A 23,809-nucleotide genomic window follows, 5' to 3' on the forward strand; every position below is an offset into this window, starting at 1 on the left:
TTTTTTAATGTTCCATTCAGTACACTTTCAGGTATTTCAGTACCTGTATGACGTCAACAGTGATTTCAGTACCTGTATATCTGAGCCCAGGATATGAGAACACCGGCACTCAATGTTTACACAGAGACATTTCTGGATATTTCCAACACCATATATAAACAAATGTGTTAGTCAAGTGAGGACAAAGGCCAATTGTAATTCAGATTGATCTGACCGCCACACTGCGCTGTACGTCCAACAGTTTTCACATTTTAATTGGCATCATCAGTTCACCACTTCTGTTGCTCTGTGCCATCTCAATAATAATCATGCTGCGCTTCTGCGGCCTGAAGCGTGCCTTATTGCCTGTGTTATGTGGTGAGTGTTAATGTCAAAAGCATTTCTTTTTTATGAGTCAGTGATCAGGAATGGGTCTGCAGGGCTGCTGGAGGAGGAAGCTACAGGGCTTGGCTGCACAAAGGAGACACAGCTAAGTTCAATAAAGGGAACTGAATGTTTCACAGATGGTACTTACTAACTCAGTGATCGGGGACCATATGTAGTACATGGAGCCTCTGAGAGCAGGAAGACTGATCTGCGCTCCCTGGACGTGGAGGGACACATAACGGCTTTCTGAATCGAGCTGTAAGGAAACTGTGAGAGAGACATAAAAGTCCAGACAGCTACACAGGATACATTGTGTAACCTCCACAACAAAACTGTCTTACAGTCTGCATTCTCCATGCATAATGCTGCAGATGGTCAAACTGAAATCAAAGCCTGCTCATCTAAGAAGCCTGTTATGACAAGCACGTACTGTGTCTTAGTAATTGAATTGTCATCCGCATCCTGTTGTTCTTTCTGTCCGAAGGTACAGAACATGTCCCCAGTTGAATGAGGATTGTTCAGTAGGGGGTCTATAAATTGAGCGTTGTGCTTTTGTGTGCACGAATACATCCAGCATCCTCATTTAACACCACCAAATCTGTCTGGGAGAAAATCTCTCTTCAGGCAACGGTGGTCTCTATGGTTACAGGAAGGGTTGAAGTGAAAGAGGAGGTGGAAAGGACGGGTTGTTCTGAGGCTGTGAGAGAGGAGGTGGGAGATGCTTACAGGCGCTTATCGCTGCCTCCTCTTCACACTCAAATGGCATCTCGTATTTTCTGTGAACCCGTCTGTCAACTATTGCCGTGTCATCGGCCTTCTGCTGTCCCGTCTCTCAGCTCAGTTGGTGGGGGTCACTGTGGGAGGCAATATTTATGTATCTGCTTGCTCTCAAGCATTAGCTCCACCCCATGCTCTCACACACACACACACCACTACATATACACATGATTAGAGGACCCATTGCTGAGACAGAGTATTCCTGGCAGACACATCACTGTCTGGCAGATTCCTGCGTCACCATGGAAACCCTGCATCCGCTCAGAAAAAGTTGTTCCTAGACTGTTTGCGTACAGTCTCAGCAATCAGAGCCGCATGTGGCGGCTCAGCTGTCCTCGGTCATCATTGGCAATTAGGCTCCACACATAAAACAAACACACTGTGCCGATCGCAGGAATGGGATTACATTCTCAGAAACCAGACACGTAATGAGAACTTCTGACAGAAACAAGTACGTTTATTGTATAACCATGTGTACATGTCTCGGTGTCAATCACAGGCTGAACTTGCATGAATAACACTCCACTGCTGAGCAGTTGCTCTTCTGGGACAGCTGCACTGGCCTGAGGTCCCTCCCTGCTGCCAAAGCACACACTCAGCTGGACACAAAGGAATGTGTTTGTATTTGTGTGTCAGACCAAATGAGAAACCAACTTTTCTCTCACCGCCTCCCCAGTCCAGTGGGGAGTGATGACTCAAGCTTAAATTAGTCTTTATTTCTTTCTCTTTCTCTCTCTCGCCTTGACCCAACGGAGCAACTTCGTGCCGCTGACAGTACCTACTTAACGGTAAAGGTCATCAATAATGACTCAGACCTCCGCCGCCCGGTGCTGTAATTTATAAGTGTGATTTTTTTAGGACGCTGGTAGGCTGCTTGTTGATCTGCTTGGAACAGTGGTGAACAGAGAGAACACTTGGCCTTCAGGATACACGCTTTCTCCCTACAATGAAGGAAAACAAAAAACATAGAGCATTTTTGGAAAGAAGTTCATCATTTTGGTTTGTATCTGGATTGTGGGAAGAGGGTTACTGTTGAAAGTATGGTTAGGTTGAGGTGTAGCATCACGGTGGGATTCCCAACCGGTCTCAGAACGAGGCCCAGTAGCTCCTGTCTCACCACTGGTTTCTAATATTTGAATTGAATATTTGTTTGGGAATAAGCTGGGAATATCAACTTATAAGGGTCTTCAGTTGGATCCTTCTTTATTGCCTTCAAGAGGGGTTCCATGTTAAAAGGTTTAAGACTTCTCTTCCACTAGTGTGTAGTGTAAAAAAACACCCTGCACAGAGTTCATTCTGAGGTTACTTTCAAGGTTTAGCGTTAAGGACATTTCAAAGTCAGTGCCAGAATGCCTCACAGCGTCCCTGGGTTTGATCTCAGTTGGGGTGAGGTGCTGTAGCACAAAGGTCAAATTGTTGTTATTTTGGGGGCACTGCAGAGTTCAGGAAAGGGTTAACGTATGGGGTGATTTTAGAGTTTAGTTATGTAGAAAGTAGGATGTGACATCTTAGGTCTTTACAAAGATAGAAGATCTTGTTTGTGTGTGATGCGTTTGTGTGCATATGGAGTCATCACATGACTCAGTGTTTATACCAACTCAACCCAGGCAGACTGTTACCTGCACATCCTCGGCCATGCCTGCTACATCTGGCAAGAGGAGAATAGCAAAGCAAAGCCACTAGTTTCTAATTATTATACATACATCTAACTTCACCTTACATGTAACTCAGTGTGAGTGCTGAGTGTGTTTGTGAGCAGACCTTGAACAAAGAGCCCCCCTGGTTGGGGGCTGGCGTTGCCCTCCAGACTGTAAACGGATCCTTCACACACGGACTGGATCAGTATCGATCGGACAAAAAGCAGCGGGCTCGGTGAGGAAACCAATCTCTTGTTTTTGGAGCAGATTTTACACCAGGGGGATCGGACCGGGGGGGGGGGGTCATGAAGATGGATGGGGAGTCGACCAATTTACCAACCGTGATTAGGAAGTATAGCTGTTTGTAAACTCGCATTGCAGCCTTGTTTAATAAGTTGCATGTGATTTTTAAATGATGGGTATTCATGGCGCGATCACAAGACGATGAACTTTCCCCTCCTTTGTTTTTGTTTTTCTCTCTGAATCCCGTTCGCAGTGAGTTCAGTGCTGCTTCATTTAGTTGATGGATGTAGTCTTTGGCAGGCTGGACGGGCAGTTGTCCGAGGTTTTCCAGTGAGACGTCAGATGCGCCTCAGTGTTTGGTCACCGGTTATTTCAGAGCGTGATCCTCCTGACGTCAATGTATAAGGACGTCCAGCAGTGCCGGGCGGCAGGCAGAGCACCAGACTGAGGGAGAGAGGGAGACAAGATATTGTTGAGCATTCTGGTAGGGCTTTTTTTCTTTCATTTATTTTATGTTATTCTCCTTTTGTATCATTATCTGAGTCCTATATGTTCGCGTTGCCCACGATCTCGTGTACCGTCTTTGAACCTGGTTCCTTCACTAACATTTCCTTTTCATTGTGTGGGTTAGTTAACATGGGGATATCTCGGGTTTATCACTCGGTACAAACCAATATTTGGTGTAAATGAGAGTGTGTTGGTGACTAGTCGGGTTTTAACATTGTGTGTTATATGTACTGTAATAGAGAACCGGCTAGGTCTTTGTCCAAAAGAGACTAGTACAACCAGATCATTATAATGTGTGGGAAGTATCGGGGCTGTTCGTGGACTTGTGCTCTCTCTCTCGGTCAGAGATGTGTCCTGCCACCGCAGTGTCTCAGTGAAGCTGTCAACCTGCTGTCTGACAGGTCGTGTGTCTCCAGCTGCTTTAACAGATCTGGGGGCAGATCATCTGCAGGATCAGCCAATAGCTTTGTCAAATGTATTTATTACACAAAATCACATTTAAAAATAAGTGCACGTGAAACACATGCATTGTCTGCATGCTACCTGCCAGTCTGAGCTGAGGGAGAAGACCGTTGATAAATCAGTTGAAGGGGATCCCTTCACTGGAATACATCGGCACAGCAACCACATCCCCCATAGCAACAGATAGTACAACCAGCACTCGATGTTCCCATTCTCAACTATCACCAAATAGATTTCACAGTAAAGACCTGAATAAGAGCTCTTGAGTGCACTCTGCACCTCTGTCAGGACACACACACACACACACACATATATATATATATATATATATATATATATATATATATATATATATATATATATATATATATATATATATATATATATATAGTCTTTAACAGTCCTCCGGCGGATGCTGGACCAACCAACAGACTAACAGTAACCTTCTATCTCACCAGTGACTGATCACCGCCTGAGCTGAAGAGTGGGGAGCGGGGGGAGTCCCAATCCTGAAAGTGTATGCGTGTGTGCAGCTATGGGGAAGGACTACTACAAGACCCTGGGCATCCCCAAGGGCTCCAACGAGGAGGAGATCAAGAAGGCGTACCGGCGCATGGCGCTGCGCTTCCACCCTGACAAGAACAAGGATGCCAACGCTGAGGATAAGTTCAAGGAGATTGCAGAGGCCTATGAGGTACTCAGTGACCCCAAGAAGAGGGTTGTCTATGACCAGCTAGGAGAGGAAGGTGAGGAGGGAGGGGTCCTTTCTGGGTTCGATCCTATCTGTCTGTCTGTGTCTGTCTAGGTTCATTGAATGAAAGCATTCAGAGAGTGCAGGCTATATGTTAAACAGGCATTATGATGTATTACGCTAATAAAATAGCTCAACATCATATATCACAGTGGAGGGCTTCAATCACTGAAGTAATGATACTGTGTCTCTTCAATGTTCTCTTTGTTTGTGTTTAAGTGCACACATGTGTGTGTGTGATGGTCTACAGCACTTACGGGCTCTAATATCTTATAGATATAGCTCAGCTGCTCGTGTGTGTGTATGTGTGTGTGTGTGTGTGTACTGACAGACAGATGGCTTAAGATCATTACGTGGTTGAGATATGAATAGATGCGGCTGCTGCAGTTTGCATTTGTAGGAGTTTTGGGCATGAGTCTCTGTTGGAAAGATGTACTTGTGTGAGTGTGTTGTATGGAGTGACCTGGTATTTGATAAGTTCCTCCACACCTCCAGCACTGTTGGAAGATCAGTGGTGCTGTGGGATTTTTCCCATTCACGTGGGCTGCGCTCTTCTCCCTGCTGTTGCCCACACACAGTCTTTTCTGAACATTGTCCTGTGTCTGGCTTCTGACATCATATTGATGTGTGTTGGTCAGCATAGTAGGTATTAGAGTGTGTGTGTGTGCACCTGGGGACTCATGTTCTTCTCTCTCCTTTCTCTCTCAGGTTTGAGGACAGGATGCAGTAGCTCTTCAGGTGCTCCTGGCAGCTCAACGTACCACTACACCTTCCATGGAGACCCCCATGCCACTTTTGCCTCCTTCTTTGGAGGCTCTAACCCTTTCGACATGTTTTTTGGCTCCAACCGCAGCCACAGTCGCTCTAACGGTTTCTCCTTCCACAACGACCATGATGCAGAGCAGGAGATGGACGTGGATGAGGATGACCCCTTCGCTCATATTGGGAGACAGTTCGGCTTTCCAGGGGGGGTGAACAACAGCTTCCCAGGGGAGGGCCGCAGGAGGAGGGGGGTGCCGTCAGAGCGCCTGGGGACTGGGCGAAAGCACCAGGACCCTCCGGTGGTCCATGAGCTGAAGGTCTCTCTGGAAGAGATCTTCCATGGCTGCACCAAGCGCATGAAGATCACCCGCCGCAGGCTGAACCCAGATGGTCGCAGCATGAGGACAGAGGACAAGATCCTTAACATTATGATAAAGAAGGGATGGAAGGAGGGGACCAAGATCACCTTCCCAAAGGAGGGGGACGAGACCCCGGAGAACATTCCTGCCGACATAGCCTTTTTGCTTAAAGACAAAGGGCACGTCCACTTCAAGAGAGACGGTTCAAATATCATTTTTAACTGCAAGATCAGTCTAAAAGAGGTGCGTCCGTCCCTTTTCATCTAACCTATCTCTCTACTCTCTTCTGTCTATCTTCAGTCCTCTCTCTTTGTCACAGTTCTGCATGTATGAGCAGATGATGCTGCTGAGGTTGGGAGTTTGATTCCCAGTAGAGCAAACTAGGCAGATATTGAATGTATTCATGGAGCTGCAAAGGCTTTGATGAATATTCCAGTCCTTTTCTTTGTATCATTCTTGTCACTCAACCTGGGCAAACGATGGATGAGGTGTGACTGTAACTCATATGGTAGGATAATGTCCTGGGTGGGTGGTCATATATAAAACAGTGTGAAGAGTGAGTCTGTATGTATGCGTGTTGCTGGAGAGCAAGATCAGTGAACTGCAGAATCTCTGTCGCTGCAGTGCGAGAGAAGCAGCGGGAATTTGGTGTCCTCGTGTGACCGGCATAGAGCCATCGTCCTCACTTGTTCTGCACTGCTATACGAATATATATCCATAAACACACATGCAAGCAGGCACACATAAAGCTGCACAGAGGAATAAGCATGCACGCACACGCACACACTTTTGAATCTTCTAGCTTATTTGCAAACACACTCGGTTAAAGATGGATTGCAGTGTGACTATCCAGGCTGCTATTACTGTGACTGGCAGGACATTTAATTAGCCGCTCCTGCGAGGGCATCGGGTCCAGCACAGCTCTGAACTGTCTGTGAATTACACAAGCTTTAATGTTTCTAATAGCGCTGCCACTCACTGTCCTGCGCTCCTCATGGCCGGCCTAATGGCAGGTGTTCTCAAAGAGCTGGAGATGTCAGGGGAGTTGTTTGTTCTCCACTCAAACCAATTTTGAGCAGTTCTAAAAGCAGCACCGACTCTACAGAAGTAATTCACTGGTAAACAAGAGTGCCTACACAAAGAGCATCGATGAAGGCAGCCTAGTTAACAAGAGAACATTGGAGTTTATTAAGTGGCATTAAACAGGAGATGTCCCTTAATCGACCCTGCACAATAATTAAGTTTGCACTGCAGAGCTCCCTCAGCTTAGGCCTCGGTCCTACGGCAGCCAGATAAGAGACTTAAGTCTAGTGCAGCTAGGGGGGAGGGGGGTATCTGGGGAATATATAATATAGATATTAGGGAAGTGGGTCAGATGATTCAGTATCCAAAGCAAATAAGAACTGATATTCCAATTCTTATTTCGACTGCTGTCTGATTCCACTGCTATTTGGTTGGTCAGTTTTGGACCCTGTCTGCAGCATGCCTGGATGAGCAGCTTCATTTTGTGCTGCCAAACCCATTTGACCGAGCTTTAAACTCCTGGGAGACTCTGCTAGAGGCAACTTGCATCCCTGCAATGTCTTCACCGTGACAGCAGTCAGAAGCAGTTAGAGAGCAAAGCAGGAATTTGACACATTGATTTCCCTGAAACCGACCAATATGTGGATCTTTATTCTGGCTCTTTTTGGCATTAATTTAATGATGCCTCTGCAGTGTGGTGGTATAGTCTGTCGGAGTGCTTTTTGAGCTCTTGTCAGCACTTAGCTCAGCAGCAAAACACCCATAGGTGCTAACTGTACTGTTGGGCTCTGAAGGCAAATTAGAAACTATAAAGTACTATTCATCCAACATTTTAGCAGACATTGAATCAGTCGGAGTAAAGTAGCATGTGCATTTTTTTAGCAATCATGTGTTCACTCCTGTCTGTTAAATTAAATACAGCAATAACAACCAGTATTCCTGTAGACTGAATTCACAGGCCGCAGCCTTGTGAAGACACACTGGATTATAAAGGACACTTCGAACTTGTCCAAAAGAAGCTGATCAGAACTGATGAGTTAAGGATGCAACAGAAATGGTTGATGTCAGGCTATGCCCTTGGGAATTAGAATCTACAAATTTCGCAAATAAAGCAAAACCACAGTGTGTGTGTGTGTGTGTGTGTGTGTCTGTGTCTGTGTGTCTAGAGCTAAGTTGTCTGAGCTGAGGCTTATGCAATCATTGGGCCCTCAGATCAGCTGGCAGTGTGTGCCAAGCGTCATGGCAACCTGTCTCTGTGTGTAAGACTCATGTTAGTGAATGGAGCTGTTCAGAACAAGAGGATGAGCACGAGTCTCCATCACAGTCACTGGCTAAATATCCTCCTAATGTATGTTGTGAGGAAAAGGAGGCTGATGTCATGGCTGGAAAACTGTCCTCGTCTGTCCTCTGAAGCAGCTGCTCGGCTTGACTGAACTACAACCGTCCCTGTTTAGGCCCGTCCCTTTTTAGGGCTGTCCCTGTTTGAAAGGAAACTTAGACAGATCATGAGAGGCTGGTTGCATTGAGACGATTGGTATGTAGTGTTGGTATGTTTTGGAGACTTTTCGGGTTCTCTCACTATCATTCTTTTAAAAAAAAAAAAACTTTTTTAGATGATCCACAATGGCTCTCCTTCTTCCTTTCTTCACACCTTCATAGTATTTATTCACTTTCCTTATTTTGTGCCGTAAATTGTTCTGTAACAGTTGCTTAGAAATCCATTATATAAGAAAAGTATTTCATTCACCAGGATGTTCATTCACTGAGTTGTGGATTTAAATATTTATTCTATTCAGCGCAAATCTGGCGAGTGATGCTCACAGGAAAGCCTGCGAAGTCGTGATAAACTCAGGTCTCCATGGTTAGTTTAGCATTCTCTACGCTCTGATTAGATATCATCAGTCCTTGTGATAAGAAGGTGAGGCTTAGTGTGTGTGTGTGTGTGTGTGTGTGTGTATGTGTGTATCTCTCCCCTCGTCCTGCCAGCCCATTTGACAAGCCCTCCAACTATTTACAAGCTCAGCCGATTCCTCCCTCACTTCATTAGCCCCGGCCATGAGAACGTTGCTAAAATTAGTACCCTGTGCAATGTGTAACCCCTCCAACTCTCTCTCTCTCTCTCTCTTTCTCTCACACTCACACTCACACTCACTCACACACACACACACACACACACACACACACAAAGACACAAAGAAAACGATTCCACTGCCAAGTCATGTTTTCTGTTCTGAATGCTGTTATGTACCCCACAGTGCTGCAGTTGATACTTAACTGGTACAGCTACTTTCTCTCTCTCTCTCTCTCACACACACAAAACATGAAGTTTGACTTGTTAGGTTGACATAGTAAGAGAAGATAAACTGAAGTTTTTAGTTCATGGGAACATGAAGTCATATTCATACTTCATACTCAAGATGTTAATAACCCTCTCAATCTCCTCTTCTGCAGGCGTTGTGTGGCTGCACAGTTAGCATTCCCACGCTGGAAAACCGCATCATCTCGCTGCCCTGTCATGACATCATCAAGCCGGGGACGGTGAAGCGATTCAGAGGGGAAGGCCTGCCTTTCCCCAAGAACCCATCACAGCGCGGTGACCTCATTGTGGAATTTTCTGTTCGTTTTCCTGACAGGATTCCCCCTCAGTCCAGAGAGATAATCAGACAACACCTCCCACAGTCATAGGAAGACTCACCGCCAACCCCTCCAGACTGAATGGCCCCAAACCCAGAAAACCAACCGTTGATACTCAAATGTTGACCCTCATTGTAGTTCCCCATCCCAACTTCCAATCTCCATGTCTTGAGTTAATGCACGCAGCGCTGAACAGATGCTGTTGTTTGCAGGAACTTCATCGTGGGAGGATGAAGAAAGAATGCCTGGACAAATGGCAGTATCAGGATGTGACTATTTGTTTGTTTTGGCCCAAGTGCACACACACACACACACACACACACACACACACACACACTTGAGCAGCGGAGCGGTGGTGAGGATGGGCTCAGCACAATCATGGCTTTTACCAGTCTTTTCTTAACTCTGTTTTTTACGGATTTATCAGTGATTTTATATGCTGTCCAACTCTTTGATCCTCGTCTTTTTACGATTGGATTTTTCCACGATTTTCTTTTACAGAGGAAGTTTCAAATGGGTTTATTTATTTTTACCTTGAGTGTACCAGCAGCTTCAGTGTGCTCAGTGCAAACCCCGGTTTTAACATACACCCCCCCACACTTGTTTTCAGTCTGATAAAGCATCCTGCTTGATGTGTGTTTAGTAAGATCTCCGCTCAAATCAATTGTAATCTGATACGTTTTAATGCCACAGCGCACTTTGAGTCCCACGTATATTAGCGTATCTCAGCTGCATTTTAAAATCTAGGAATGACAATCACGTACAATAACAGCAGTGTAAGCTTGGATAATACAATCTGCACAAGACATGGGTGCTTTCCCTTCTGACCTGAATAGCCTGGCTCGCTATCTGAGGGACATTTAGGTGCCTTAGTCTGGTGTCATACCACACATGTGAACACACACACATAGTTGGACAGTCCTATAGCTTTCACTAGACCGTTGTCCACTAGGCTCTCCATGGCTGCCCAAGTATCTCTGTAGTGTGTGTCGGAGTAACAAATACTACCATCATCTCGTCGAGGCATCGGCTCCTTCCCGCGCCTAAGACATCCACATACACAAAGACTCATCAATGAATAACCTGGCTCGCTATCTGAGGGACATTTCGGTGCCTTAGTCTGGTGTCATACCACACGTGAATACACACACACACACACACACACACACACACACAAGTCACATTGTAATAACACGACCAGCCATGTTGTTAAGACGATGCTCGATGCTGTGTTAGACATTTGTAGCATGTGCTCTTGGAATAACAGGAAGTGAAAGTGACCATATTAAACTGTATGTGAGCAAGAACATCTTTAGGGAGAGATTTGATACAAAACTGCTGAATTTTGCTAGTGCATCCCTGTAAAGTGCCATACAAGTACAGGTTGAATTTCCCAGAGGAATGAGAGCATTAAATAAAGTCCAAAGTGAATAGTGGCGCTTTCTCTGGGAAACCCGTCTCTGTTGGGTATATTCTGCTCTCTCTTGTGCCGTTTGAAGGCCATGTCTCGGTGCTACTGGGAGCAGTGCTAAAGATAGACCCCCTTGGTGTCTACTTTTCGTTTTCATGGTTTCAGTTTGTGATTTGATAACTGCTTCTCAACATGTGTACATTCAACATCTGTTTCTTCAAGTAGAAAACACTGTTTAGGAAACAGGTTTTGTAATATTGCAGCAGACATTCTCTGTCTCAATTGCAGGGGTCTCTCCAGCTCGTCCTACCGTAGTTTATAGCTATGATAAGATGTATGTGTGAGTATGATTTATGCAGGCAGCACTAGTAGGTCAGAAAATGTTTGAATGCAACTTGTTGATAACTGCACTTTTATGTCATAAAAGGTACTGCCTAAACTATGAGATGACGGGAGAGACTTGAATGACTTGTCTGAGTGTGTGGGCGTCCGGCCTCTCGGAGCTCGCGGGGACGCTGGATTGTGGCTGCGAGCCGAATGCACAAGTGCTGCTGCTGAGAAACAGTCACTGTTTATGTGCATTTGACAATATTTATGATCTTTTCAAAATGGCAACAAATAAACCAAATGTGTGAACTTAACAGAGTGTTATTTGAGTTTCTCTTTCAAGTAGAATTAGCATGTATGACTTTGGTTTGCCGTGCACCTCAAATGTTCATCCTTAATGAATATGTTTAAATAATGTACAGCAATAGATACTTTACAGATTTAACATTTTAGATGATAAACGGGATATGCTTAGAAAGCACTATTCTCCACCAAGGAGAAATCTTTCTGTTGGACTTTTAACATGGTATTTAAAGCAAGCCCAACCTGGACCAGCTACAGTAACATACAGTAACATCTTAACTCTTCTAATGTGCATTTCATACTATATCAGTCACAGGGGCCATTTTTCAGAATGCATATATCCACACCTGCTTATTCTCTGTGGATATGGAATAGAGTGGATGAGATGTTGAGGAATGAAGATAATGAGGAAGAGGATGAGGAATCTGAATACCGTTAAGATCATGCATAACGTAATAATGATGTGCATGCAAACAAACTAACTGATCTGATACCAGATCCTAGAAACCAAGACAGGAACTAATTTGTATAAACCTGCCAAATCAAACATTGGCAATATATGTTGGACTTTGTGCTCTTTTCGATGAGTTTGAGTTATAGATCAACAAAAGAAGACTTTCACCAGCATGTTAAAGTCCAGATGGACAGCTAACTACAGCTGATCACTGCTCCATCTACCAGAGCGATCCCAAATCAGAACTCAAGTCTGGACTAAAGCATAAAGAGACTTTAATTCACTCCAATGTCTATACAGCGTTAGAGCATTAACAAGAGCTCTGTGCTGCCGGGTCAGGAGATCTGTGTTAAGAGACTGATCATGTGAAACACATGCAGTGGTTGATGATTGGTATGTGTGTGTGTCACATGGTAAGGATGTAGCAGACAATTAGTGAAGCATGGAAAGGCTCTGATTTGTTCTGCAGTGACACCACGCTGTGACTAATGCCATATACCTGTATCAGCTATTTCTGGTAATAAGGCTGGGTTCACACAGGGTTTATATTTCCACTGAAACGCAGAAAGTGACAAAACAAATGGCAAAAAGCAGGTCACCGACTGGTATGTTCTTTATGCGTTGTGGGCTGAATGTGATGGCTCCTGCTTGGTGAAAGGCTTGAGTGTATGTGTACACACAACGCACGGTGCAGTGCAAGAGTTAATGAATTCAGATGTGAGTGATAATCATTAACAGTTAGTCACAATGACAGGGACAGTTTTATAGCAGTCTCCACCTCTCACCACTTGTCTGTCGTTCCTCCGTCAGGTCCTTCGGGGTTGAAACATGAGCGCCTTTGTGACCCTCTCAACAGGGCAGAAAATGCCTCTGGTCGGACTCGGCACATGGAAGAGCGCTCCAGGACAGGTAGAACTAGAAAACACCCACAGGCTTTGGTTTTTAAGGAAATTGTTATTTCGGAAAAGAATAATAGTATTTGGATTGTGTCTGTGTCCATGTGTTCGCAGGTGAAGCAGGCGGTGCTGGCAGCTTTGGACTGTGGGTACAGACACATCGACTGTGCTGCAGCATACGCCAATGAACAGGAGGTGGGACAGGCTCTGGCTATCAGGGTCGGCCCTGGGAAGGTGAGAGACTCTCGTTCAGCTTCAATCACAAATTCATTCTTGACCGTGGAAACAGCAGTTGACCAAACAAATCTCAACTCAAGCTGCACTTACTTGCTCTGGTGCCATCAACCATGTCACAGTTTTAATCAATAAGACCAAACAGAGTCAACATCGCTGCAGATGTTCTGTTTCTGGTATAATTGACTGAATGTTAAGTGTTGCTGAACTATCCCCCTGCAATGCTCAGTCTCCAATTCAAGCGTATATATCTAAAACTAGCTTTAACTATCAGGTATTGAAACGTGAATGTCTTGTTTGCCCATTATCCTCTTCCCCCCAGGCTGTGCGTCGAGAGGAGGTGTTCATAACATCCAAACTGTGGAACACCAAACATGAGCCGCAGGATGTGGAGGAAGCGTGCAGGACCAGCCTGGCCCACCTGGGTCTCTCCTATTTGGACCTGTACCTCATGCACTGGCCCATGGCATTTCAGTGAGCAGATGCACACAAGTACAGGATTCTGTCTCCACATGGTTAGCGTTGTGTGAATCAAAGTGAAATCACAAACCGAAACCAAGGGGGTCTATCTTTAGCACTGCTCCCAGTAGCACCGAGACATGGCCTTCAAACGGCACAAGAGAGAGCAGAATATACCCAACAGAGACGGGTTTCCCAGAGAAAGCGCCACTATTCACTTTGGACTTTATTTAATGCTCTCATTCCTCTGGGAAATCCAACCTGTACTTGTATGGCACTTTACAGGGATGCACTAGCAAAATTCAGCAGTTTTGTATCAAATCTCTCCCTAAAGATGTTCTTGCTCACATACAGTTTAATATGGTCACTTTCACTTCCTGTTATTCCAAGAGCACATGCTACAAATGTCTAACACAGCATCGAGCATCGTCTTAACAACATGGCTGGTCGTGTTATTACAGTGTGACTTGTGTGTGTGTGTGTGTGTGTATTCACGTGTGGTATGACACCAGACTAAGGCACCGAAATGTCCCTCAGATAGCGAGCCAGGTTATTCATTGATGAGTCTTTGTGTATGTGGATGTCTTAGGCGCGGGAAGGAGCCGATGCCTCGACGAGATGATGGTAGTATTTGTTACTCCGACACACACTACAGAGATACTTGGGCAGCCATGGAGAGCCTAGTGGACAACGGTCTAGTGAAAGCTATAGGACTGTCCAACTTCAACGCCAGACAGACTGATGACATCATCAACATGGCCAGACACAAACCTGCGGTGAACCAGGTACAATGTGGCATTCTCAGAGGTCACCTTTGATACAGTTTTGACAATAGAGAATGTGTACATAAGAAATAAGCTTAAAACTGGTTAACAGTCTCATTGTGCCACAGGTGGAATGCCATCCTTATTTGTCTCAAGCAGATCTCCTTTCTCACTGTCGGTCAGTGTAACTGCAGTTATCAAATGTTATCTTCTTTGAGGTAAATTCCATCAAATAGTGTGCCGTTGTGTTATTAAGCTCAGACACCTCTGCCACAGGTCATTAGCAGTTTGTGTAACAGCCTACAGTCCTTTGGGCAGCGGGGACCGGCCGTGGGCCTCCCCTGGAGAACCAAGTGTGCTCCAGGACCCTGGACTGGCTGCTGTCGCAAAGAGATATCAGAAGACACCGGCCCAGCTCATACTCAGGTCAGACTCAAAGCCTCAACTGTAAAGAACTCAGATGTACAATGACCTCACAGCCCAACCGTTCTGGCTTAAATCTTCCGTGTCCTTTGTTAGGTGGAATATTCAGAGGGGAGTCGTGTGTATCCCTAAAAGTGTGACTCCCTCCAGGATCCAGCAGAACTTGCAGGTGTTTGACTTTTCTCTGACAGAAGACGACATGAAGCTCATTGAAACCGTCAACCGCAATGAGCGCTTCATTGTTCCAACTGTGGAGGTGAATCACTGATCTTATGACACTCCACAAGAAGCCCTTAGTGATGACTTGTGTTTATGTACGTACCACAGCCACCTGTCCTAAATTAACTTAAAGCTAAACTGCTGTAGACTCAAATGACGCCGCATGGCTGACAGCCTGTTTTTAGATCCCCATGAGTCTGATAAGCAGTGGATACTCTTCCTGAGAAAGCTGCACTATTTTCCATGTTGTGAACAAATCCTCAAATAGCTATAATGTGAGCACAACTAACTCGGTCTTTTCTATTCCGTTTACAGAGGGACGGCAAGAGAGTGTGGAGAGATGCAGAGCACCCACATTTTCCCTTCAATGATCAATGATCTACAATCAAGGAATGCAAGATATTTTTCTGAAGACATGTCAAACACTGACTAAAACAAATATCCAAAACTAAATCAAAAATCATGTTGACTTGATTTAATAATATTAAAGAGTACATTTTTAGAAGTGCTTAAATTAAGTTTTTCCAAAGAAGAAAAATGACTTTTCAGACAACAAACACTATGATCAGTAACATAACTGCAGAATAGCTAAATAACTTTGATCCCTTCACGTTTCATAGTGAATGGAAAATCATTGAACACCTGCAGAAGGTTAAACCTTCTAAAAATGCACTTCTGATCAATGAATTTAAATCAAGACCGTGTCATTCATTGTTCGGTAGTATTAAGTGTATAACTATTGTGACTCATCCGTCTCTACTGTAAAATTTGCAAATTCTTTAAATCAGAACGTAAATGAACTCTGTATCAAAAAAGTTTCAAACGACACTGATAACACTTCCATTTTGTGAGATTTTATTTTCAACATAACCTTGACAAATTTGTAATACGTTATATGCTACTGTTTATTAAAAAAAAAAAAAAGAGGAAGTCATAAGCAATATGTTTTTTTCTTTTCTTTCTTATAGTCTAGCATATAATCCCATCACTAAAGCCATTCATGTAGTTTGTGATATACTGAGAATGAGGCCACTCAATAACATTCCCCCCCCCCCCCCCCCTCCCTAATCTGCATCAGTCACTCACCTTCCATTTCCAACATCCTCCCCTTATCCCCACCCACATCAAAGCCAGGGCAAACCAAGCGGCTACATGCTTTCTCCAAGGGAAGTCATACAAAAAACAGGAACACATGAAAGAAGCACAAAGTCCTAAAAATTTGGAATCTGGTGAGAATTTGTACAGGTGTGATCCCGATACTGACCACTGTGGGGCAGTGTACATTTATCCATAAAGGTCATCGTCGTTGTCTTCATTGAACACTGGACCACTGCCAGTTCCTCCTGCGCCGTGGCTCGGACCACTGCCGCCTGAAGCACTGGAGGGAAACCTGGAAGAGAAAGACGTTTTCCATTTTTGTAGAGAGGTTATTCGATGATATGGCAAGGGTTTCTGTTTTGGTTTTTTTAGCAATTAAAATGTTATGCAATAACCATCTTTTCTATTCAGTGACTTTAGGTAAATGCCATGGCTTATATGACAAAGCTATTTACAAACATATTAAACATGCAGGTTATTTCTAATGCCACGAGAGACAGAAGACTTAAATACATGGCTAGCAACACTCAGGCCAATATAAAATGTACCTGAAGCTGCCAAAGCCTCGGCTCTGCTGCAGTGTCTGAGCAAACATCTCATATTTGCGGATGTCATTATCACTGACGGAGCGACGAGCAAATCGCATTGCCTCCTCAAAGTGGTCTTTCCTGATCTCTGGCACAGGATCCTCCTCTTCCACCTCCTATAAAAAATAATAATATATATATGATAGAGTTAGAGAATTGCAAAATATCTGAGGCAGTAACAGTATGCAGATCCTCTTCCAGGGGACAGAACAAGCACTGACCATAGCCGACGGGTTGGTCTGCCGCTCCCTCTCTCTACGGATCTCATTCTCGATGCACTCTCTGATGGCCAGCTTACATGCCCGCTGGCAGATCTCTGTAAGATCTGCTCCAGAGAAGCCATTGGTCATCTTTGCCAAGTAGTCCAAGTCCACATCCTATCGAAAAAAACAAAGTATAAGTTTAGAAATATAATTTTTTTTATTTTCTTCCGATTCAATGCCGATGAAGAATATTCAAATCCGAATATGTTTTCTTCACGGGGTTCATGAGCAAACTTTATAAACTTGGGAGTATTTTAAAAACACTTGATCTAAGAAGCAAGCACTGTCACCTTGCTGATGGGGCTCTTGCGGAGGTTGGCTTTCAGGATGCTCATCCTGCTCTTCTCGTCGGGCAGGGGAATGTAGATGAGCTGATCCAGACGGCCAGGTCTGAGGATGGCCGGGTCGATGATGTCTGGTCTGTTTGTGGCTCCAATGATGAAGACATTCTTCTTACTAGACATGCCGTCCATCTCGGTCAGGATCTGGTTGATGACGCGATCGGCTGCTCCGCCACCATCTCCCACATTGCCACCACGGGCCTTGGCTATGGAGTCCAGCTCATCAAAGAAGAGGACGCATGGGGCTGCTTGACGAGCCTGGAAATGTCAGACACATACAATGGTTTTCATTTTAGACATGAATTGTGGAGATTGAAATTAGTTTCAAACATTAAGGATGCAGTTGTTCCACTCATTAATAATTCAGACTATTTATCTTTTGTTCTATGCCAGACACCAACAACGTTCTTACCTTGTCAAAGATCTCTCTGACATTGGCCTCAGACTCTCCAAACCACATGGTGAGCAGCTCAGGTCCTTTGATGGAGATGAAATTTGCCTGGCACTCGTTGGCAATGGCTTTGGCCAACAGAGTCTTACCGCAACCAGGGGGACCATAGAACAGCACACCCTTGGATGGGGTCATGCCAAACTTGAGGAACTTGTCTGGGTGCTCAACTGGGTACTAAATTTGAGGGGAAGAAAAATGCAGTAAGAAAACATTCTAATTTTACAGTTTGTGATACATCCATGTCACACATGATATTCCTACTGGAAGAGGTTCATACCTGCACCAACTCCTGCAGCTCCCTCTTGACATCATCCAGACCTCCGATGTCCTCCCAGGTGATGTTGGGAACCTCAACAACGGTCTCCCTCAGTGCAGATGGATTGCTCTGGCTCAGGGCCCACTGTAAGACAGCGTTGATCGTGATGGTAAAACTCACAAGCCAATTGAAAATGGATTACTTTCATCATATACACTAAATATCATATCACAGCCCTTACCTTGAAGTCATCCATAGTGACAGCAAGTGAGTTCATGACTTCAGCATCAATAGTCTCATCCTCAAGGTCGATCAGGTCCATCTTCTTCCTGATGGCCTGCAGGGCAGCCTCAGAGCAGAGAGCAGCCAGATCTGCCCCCACGTGTCCATGGGTCTCATTGGCTACCTACAGACACGATACAGAGAGCACAATATTACTTTCTGTCCAGTATCCTACACAATAGTTCATTGAGTATAACCATGAACACTGCTATCGAGACGTCAAATTAAATAGTTACATTTTGTCAGATTCCATGTCAGTAAATAGATGCAATTTCTTTTGTAGTTTTACTTGGTAGTTAGAAGCAATAAAAGTGATAAGCCCATGACGTGACCCATAAAGCAGTGAGTTACGTCACCGCACGAGAAGAAAACAATTCTGTGAACAGACCTGCTCCAAGTCAACATCGTCAGCCAGTTTCATGTTCTTGGTGTGAATCTGGAGTATTTCCAACCTGCCGGTGGCGTCAGGAATGCCAATGTCCACTTCCCTATCAAAACGCCCTAGAGGTGGAGGAGGTTCAAACACACGATTATTAGTTCCAACTGAAACAGACTAAGAGCAATCCGGCAGTCTGCAGGAATTATTATTACTTATTGCCTCCTCTCGAATGATGTGGCAGCAGTAGTATCTCAAATTGTACACGAGTTGCATAAATACATTTTTTATTTTTTTTACAGGAACAGGGTATGAATAGGCAAGATTCGATTCTAACCATTTGTCAAGGCTGTGAGAAACATCCCATTAAATGCCTTTAAAACTGCACAGCGATGTGAGAAACTGACCTCATATTGAATTGCAGAGCCAAATAATAAACAGAAGTCAGCAGTTTTAAATTAAATTAGTGATATCGCAACATGCTTTTTAGTGAACCAGGCACAGAGCAGCTCCAGGTTGTATAAAATACAAGAACTTTCGGTCTATTTTAGTGACAGTTCTCAGGTGCTCAACTCCACTTGATGGGTGATGCCATTGTTAAATTTGAATTTGTTGGAGATGAAGAGGATTCTGCTACATCGATCACACTGTTACTGTGAATATAAGACATACACATGCCACAATAAAGGCCTCTAGACAAAAAATTCTCTAAAGCCAAAGCTATTTTGCAATTTTAACATATTTAGACTGATTTATTGATCTTACATACAGGCATGCTGTTGGCAAGCCAAGCGCTTTGCCAGGTTGTAAAAAAATAACTACTGTTCAATCCAATATTTAAAAAGGGACTAATATCAGTCAACTTATGCAGTAACTGAACACATGTTTAAAACAGATCATTTACCAAATCTCCTGAGAGCTGGGTCAATGCTGTTGGGTCTGTTGGTGGCAGCCATGACGATCACATGAGCTCTTTGTTTCAGGCCGTCCATAAGAGTCAGCAGCTGGGAAACAATGCGCCTTTCCACTTCTCCATGAGTCTAATAAAAAAAATAAACACATGCATAGTTGCTATACAAATCACAATTATAAAACATTATCTAGACATTAGTGTCTGGACAACATTTTAGCATGTTGGCAAGTGATCAGGAGTGCGACATCACAAAGTGCACAAAAACGTCTAAAAGAAAAAAATTGGTTCCATGTTCTGGAGCAAAAACAAACAAACATGTAAATCAACAGGCACTGTACTGTTATTCAGATATACATTTAGTTTTCCTTTCTTGCCACTCACCTTCTCTCTCTTAGGAGCGATTGCGTCAAGCTCATCAATAAAGATGATGGCAGGAGCATTCTTCTCAGCTTCCTCGAAGGCCTTTCTCAGGTTACTCTCGCTCTCTCCTGCCAGCTTACTCATGATCTCAGGACCTAAAACAGAAAGCCAAGCATGTTCATTTCAGAGGAAACAGTGACTGTATACACTATATTGAAATATGTACAAATCACAAGATAAAACCACTCTAGTGTGTAAAAGACACATGCATACAGGCAAGCAAGGACAAACTGAGTATTGACTATGCAATAGAACTTTCCTAACTGAACCAGTACTTTAGGAGATGACACCTATTTTTACAATCGTAGTTTACAAATGCGGATTGCACTCCTTGAAGCTAGCTGATAAGAATTTATTCCGTAAAGCTCTGTTGTTTCTTAGATGGTTCTGAAGAGGCGAGTGTAATGACATAACCAACTACAAAAGGAGTCTGTCAGGGAGCAACACAGTATTATCTTTAAATGACTTGGAATCAGTCTCTATAGAAGATAAACAGGTGGGAGTTCAGACCATTAATGAGGAAGAAGAAAGCTCCAGTTTCATTGGCCACAGCTCTGGCAATCAAAGTCTTTCCGGTTCCGGGGGGTCCATATAGAAGGATTCCACGTGGGGGCTGTAAGGGGGGGGAATGAATACCTTAATAACAACACCACTACACTAACAGAGTAAGTCAAACAAAACAAAAAGCAGCTAACATACATGTCCATGCATTGTGTTTACTTTGTGATTTAACACTTGAAAAATGTATTACTAAATAAATACAAATACATAGACTAAACATAGCAGAATATGTGTAGAAGACTCAAGTGCCTCAATAATGTCAGTTATACAACAATATATGGCTAAAGTTAGTCCATATTTGTACGTTATTCCTGCTTATTGTAGCACATCGTGCATGTGTCAAAATTAAAGATGGATGAATTTTTTTGTAAAAATGTAAGACTCACTTTAAATTGTACAATGAAAACCAGATGTGTATGCTTGTTGCCTTACCTTGACTCCAATGGCCTTAAACAGTGCAGGGTGTCTAAGAGGCAGCTCCACCATCTCTTTGATCTGAGCCAATTGCTTCCTCACACCTCCAATATCATCATAGCCCACCTCGTTCAGGGACTCTTCCTCATCCTGCATGTTCAAACACAAGACGTTCAAATGCCATTTATTTTTGGTAGATATTAACCCATGCATTGTGTGTACAAGACGCCCACCTCTCTCCGGATTGGCTCTCCCTCACAGTGGATGACTGTATCAGGAGCAACGATGCAGTAGGGAGAGGGGTCAGTCTCTACCACCTTGAACTCCACAGCACGCATGCCTCCTCTGACCAAGAAAATATCACCTTCACACGGTAAAAGAACTGTTATTCTACCACGAGAGGCAAATGTCATTCATTAAAACATTTGATCAGCCAGGTCAAAATAAATATTTGTTCTGACAATTACATTTTTTTACTCACCTTTGCGGATGGGCCTGTAAGCCTCCAGAAAGTATGGCTTAAGGTAGACCTCAAACAAGTTGCCAGTAATTCCTTCTACTGTGTCATCTATTGGGAGGACATGGATCCTCTTTCCATACTTCACATCAGGACATGGCTGAATGCTGCATGAGATATTAGATTTAAAACCACTTCATTTTTCTAAAAGGGTTGTGGAAAGAAAGAAGTGTATGATTTGCCCCACCTGATGACATCACCCAGTCTGACCCTCAGATTGTTGCGGACCACCCTGTTCATGCGAACCTTTTCATCGGAACAGGTGTCATCTGACAGCACAATGCAGACAGTCTCCCGCCTCTTCTTTCCCTTCATCAGCACTGTGTCTCCACGGAAGAGCTGCAGCTCGTCCATCTTGGTCTTAAAGCGGCATTAAACAATAATTTGTTTGTGCAATTCAATGTTATTACATTTAAAACATCAAGATGACAGATATTAACTTAATTTATCACTAGAGATCATAGGGGTTAGAGTGTGTAGATATATTCCATCTGAATGTCTACCTGAGAGAGAGAGACCACACTATTGTCTTCATTGATGGACTCATCAACAATCAGTCTGTTGGGTCTGCTCTTTTGTTTCAGAATTGCAGTGGCTAGATCATCATTTTTGGATCTATAAAAGAAAAAAAAAGGTTAACAAAAAGTTTTCAATCAAACAATGTAACTTATTGTGCAACTGCACGGTCTCATGCAGGTCCTACAACAAACAAGCTACTGAAGTTAGTAATTAATTGTATAATAGGAAAATAATGTGTACAGAAAGCCAACATCACTATACAACAACAAATGAAAAATTAGAATTGGAAACACTTTGCAGGACAGCTTTCTGTGTGAAGGGGCTCAATGTCTGAACTTCTTACCCACACAGCTTTAACTGCATCATTACAGCACCGTTTGTGTACTGTATTGGTAATTGCCATTTTACTGTATTGTCTCAATTTTTAGCTATATGAGCACAATGAGGAATAAGAATTGCATCATATTATAAATGAGATAGTCAAGTCTAGAAACCCAATATTCTAGTGTGTTTATTATTATTATTATTATAAATAACTAAGAATACGTAATTATGTATTGCAGTTAACGTACGTGAAAGAAGACAATAACCAGGGCAGTGTGCCTCACTGTGGGTACATTCCGAATATTGCCAAAACCTGACGTATGGTCAACGTTGCGTTTGAAACAGTTTCCAGAGAAGTCTAGAATCGGTTTTGTATTTTCTCTTTCATGTTGCTAGCGTGCTAACGCTATCCGACCAGCTAACGAGCAGATGACACAGCAAAAGAACTGAAACAACTTTAACAGCCAACTTAACTGGGCTGGTTGCTCTACAGACAGACTGGCGGCACAACGCAGCCGTGACTGAAGAGAAACTAGCGACACGAGCACCGTGGATGATAAAATGTGTCAATTCACGACCGTTAAGCAACAAAACAAGTCCATGTAGAATGAGCCGCTAGCTGTTAGCTGCTAGAAGCTAGCTCGGTGGCGGAGAGGCTTCCGTCTGGAGGCGTCAACGTGTCCTCTCGTGTAACCGGTAGCCAGTTAACAGAGTTTAGACCAGTTAACCTACTAATATTCTGGTTTGATCCAGTTACATGTGAACCCAGCTGAACACTATCAACACAGAAGGCCAGCCTGTTGGTGTGACGGCGGACGGCTTTGGCCTTGACAGCAATGCTACGCTAATGTTAGCATCCAAACACGACAGCGATGACTGCGCTTTGTCACTTCTCCGTCCCGCAGCCGGCTCGTTTAAAACGGTGAACCGGCCCGCGGCGGCAACCCTGTGGACGATGATCGTCAACAATCCGTCGGGATAACGTCCAACTGTCAGTGGATTCGTTGTTATTCAACCCACAGACCAAACTGCGGAGGCTGAAGTAACTGACCCCGTTAGCTCTCCTGTGTTAGCAGCTGAGCTAACTTCTATAAACTCACGTATTCTGTTCTGACGTTGGTCTTTAAAAAGCATTCGCTGGCATCCATTGTTCAAAAATCCGCATTTTAATAGGACTGAAAGACGTTTTTACTTACTCCCCTCCCGAAGCCATGGTCGTCCACCTGGATTACTATTAATAAATAAAGAAATGCTAGCTAAATGTTTCAGAGGCTTAGCCGGTTCTCGTTACTGAGCGTTCCCTGTAATTTCACACGAAAGAGCAGCAGTTTCCGTGCCCTTCTTTACAATTATACCAAGAGCCGCATGCATCCGGCCTTCTGATTGGCTGAAGGCCGGCCATCAGTTTCGGCAACCAATGATAGATGCTGGAGTCTCAAGTCATCAAGAATATTTTGGCAATTTGGCCAGTTATAA

General features: G+C 43.8%; 3 protein-coding genes across 4 annotated transcripts; 2 read left to right on the plus strand and 1 right to left on the minus strand.

Moving 5' to 3' along the window:
- The first annotated feature begins 750 nt into the window (after nucleotides 1-750).
- On the plus strand, nucleotides 751-11,539 carry dnajb5 (DnaJ heat shock protein family (Hsp40) member B5). 2 transcript variants are annotated; one of them, XM_034540601.1, is made up of 5 exons: nucleotides 751-3,015; nucleotides 3,277-3,507; nucleotides 4,451-4,738; nucleotides 5,452-6,107; nucleotides 9,339-11,539. In XM_034540601.1, the coding sequence occupies exons 3-5, from the start codon at nucleotides 4,528-4,530 to the stop codon at nucleotides 9,570-9,572; spliced, it is 1,101 nt and encodes a 366-aa protein (XP_034396492.1). In that variant the 5' UTR covers nucleotides 751-3,015; nucleotides 3,277-3,507; nucleotides 4,451-4,527; the 3' UTR covers nucleotides 9,573-11,539. The 2 variants fall into 2 exon arrangements, with proteins under 2 accessions (XP_034396492.1, XP_034396493.1); XM_034540602.1 differs by lacking the exon at nucleotides 3,277-3,507.
- Nucleotides 11,540-12,802: 1,263 nt separating this feature from the next.
- On the plus strand, nucleotides 12,803-15,921 carry akr1a1a (aldo-keto reductase family 1, member A1a (aldehyde reductase)). Its single transcript, XM_034541150.1, has 8 exons — nucleotides 12,803-12,925; nucleotides 13,027-13,146; nucleotides 13,469-13,620; nucleotides 14,195-14,390; nucleotides 14,498-14,547; nucleotides 14,646-14,795; nucleotides 14,889-15,048; nucleotides 15,327-15,921. The coding sequence occupies exons 1-8, from the start codon at nucleotides 12,845-12,847 to the stop codon at nucleotides 15,387-15,389; spliced, it is 972 nt and encodes a 323-aa protein (XP_034397041.1). The 5' UTR covers nucleotides 12,803-12,844; the 3' UTR covers nucleotides 15,390-15,921.
- vcp (valosin containing protein) lies at nucleotides 15,844-23,778 on the minus strand. The gene is made up of 17 exons (XM_034541148.1): nucleotides 23,530-23,778; nucleotides 21,994-22,105; nucleotides 21,678-21,850; nucleotides 21,455-21,597; nucleotides 21,207-21,337; nucleotides 20,992-21,123; nucleotides 20,509-20,611; nucleotides 19,960-20,093; nucleotides 19,570-19,705; nucleotides 18,678-18,790; nucleotides 18,249-18,413; nucleotides 18,029-18,151; nucleotides 17,713-17,925; nucleotides 17,250-17,558; nucleotides 16,918-17,073; nucleotides 16,658-16,812; nucleotides 15,844-16,401 (listed from the first exon to the last, which is right to left on the minus strand). The coding sequence occupies exons 1-17, from the start codon at nucleotides 23,544-23,546 to the stop codon at nucleotides 16,296-16,298; spliced, it is 2,421 nt and encodes an 806-aa protein (XP_034397039.1). The 5' UTR covers nucleotides 23,547-23,778; the 3' UTR covers nucleotides 15,844-16,295.
- Between the last annotated feature and the right edge of the window lie 31 nt (nucleotides 23,779-23,809).

This window comes from Cyclopterus lumpus, chromosome 9 (assembly GCF_009769545.1).
Source record: "Cyclopterus lumpus isolate fCycLum1 chromosome 9, fCycLum1.pri, whole genome shotgun sequence".
Lineage (NCBI taxonomy): Eukaryota > Metazoa > Chordata > Actinopteri > Perciformes > Cyclopteridae > Cyclopterus > Cyclopterus lumpus.

Excerpts from the sequence above, each read along its gene's own strand:
- dnajb5 (XM_034540601.1), top strand. The coding sequence starts at position 4,528 with ATGGGGAAGGACTACTACAAGACCCTGGGCATCCCCAAGGGCTCCAAC. Across the intron at positions 4,739-5,451 it reads TGACCAGCTAGGAGAGGAAG|GTTTGAGGACAGGATGCAGT; the intron begins GTGAGGAGGGAG and ends TTTCTCTCTCAG. Across the intron at positions 6,108-9,338 it reads GCAAGATCAGTCTAAAAGAG|GCGTTGTGTGGCTGCACAGT; the intron begins GTGCGTCCGTCC and ends CCTCTTCTGCAG.
- akr1a1a (XM_034541150.1), top strand. The coding sequence starts at position 12,845 with ATGAGCGCCTTTGTGACCCTCTCAACAGGGCAGAAAATGCCTCTGGTC. Across the intron at positions 12,926-13,026 it reads GGAAGAGCGCTCCAGGACAG|GTGAAGCAGGCGGTGCTGGC; the intron begins GTAGAACTAGAA and ends ATGTGTTCGCAG. Across the intron at positions 15,049-15,326 it reads TCATTGTTCCAACTGTGGAG|AGGGACGGCAAGAGAGTGTG; the intron begins GTGAATCACTGA and ends TTCCGTTTACAG.
- vcp (XM_034541148.1), bottom strand. Across the intron at positions 21,338-21,454 it reads TTACAGGCCCATCCGCAAAG|GTGATATTTTCTTGGTCAGA; the intron begins GTGAGTAAAAAA and ends TACCGTGTGAAG. Across the intron at positions 17,559-17,712 it reads TCAGAGAGATCTTTGACAAG|GCTCGTCAAGCAGCCCCATG; the intron begins GTAAGAACGTTG and ends TGACATTTCCAG.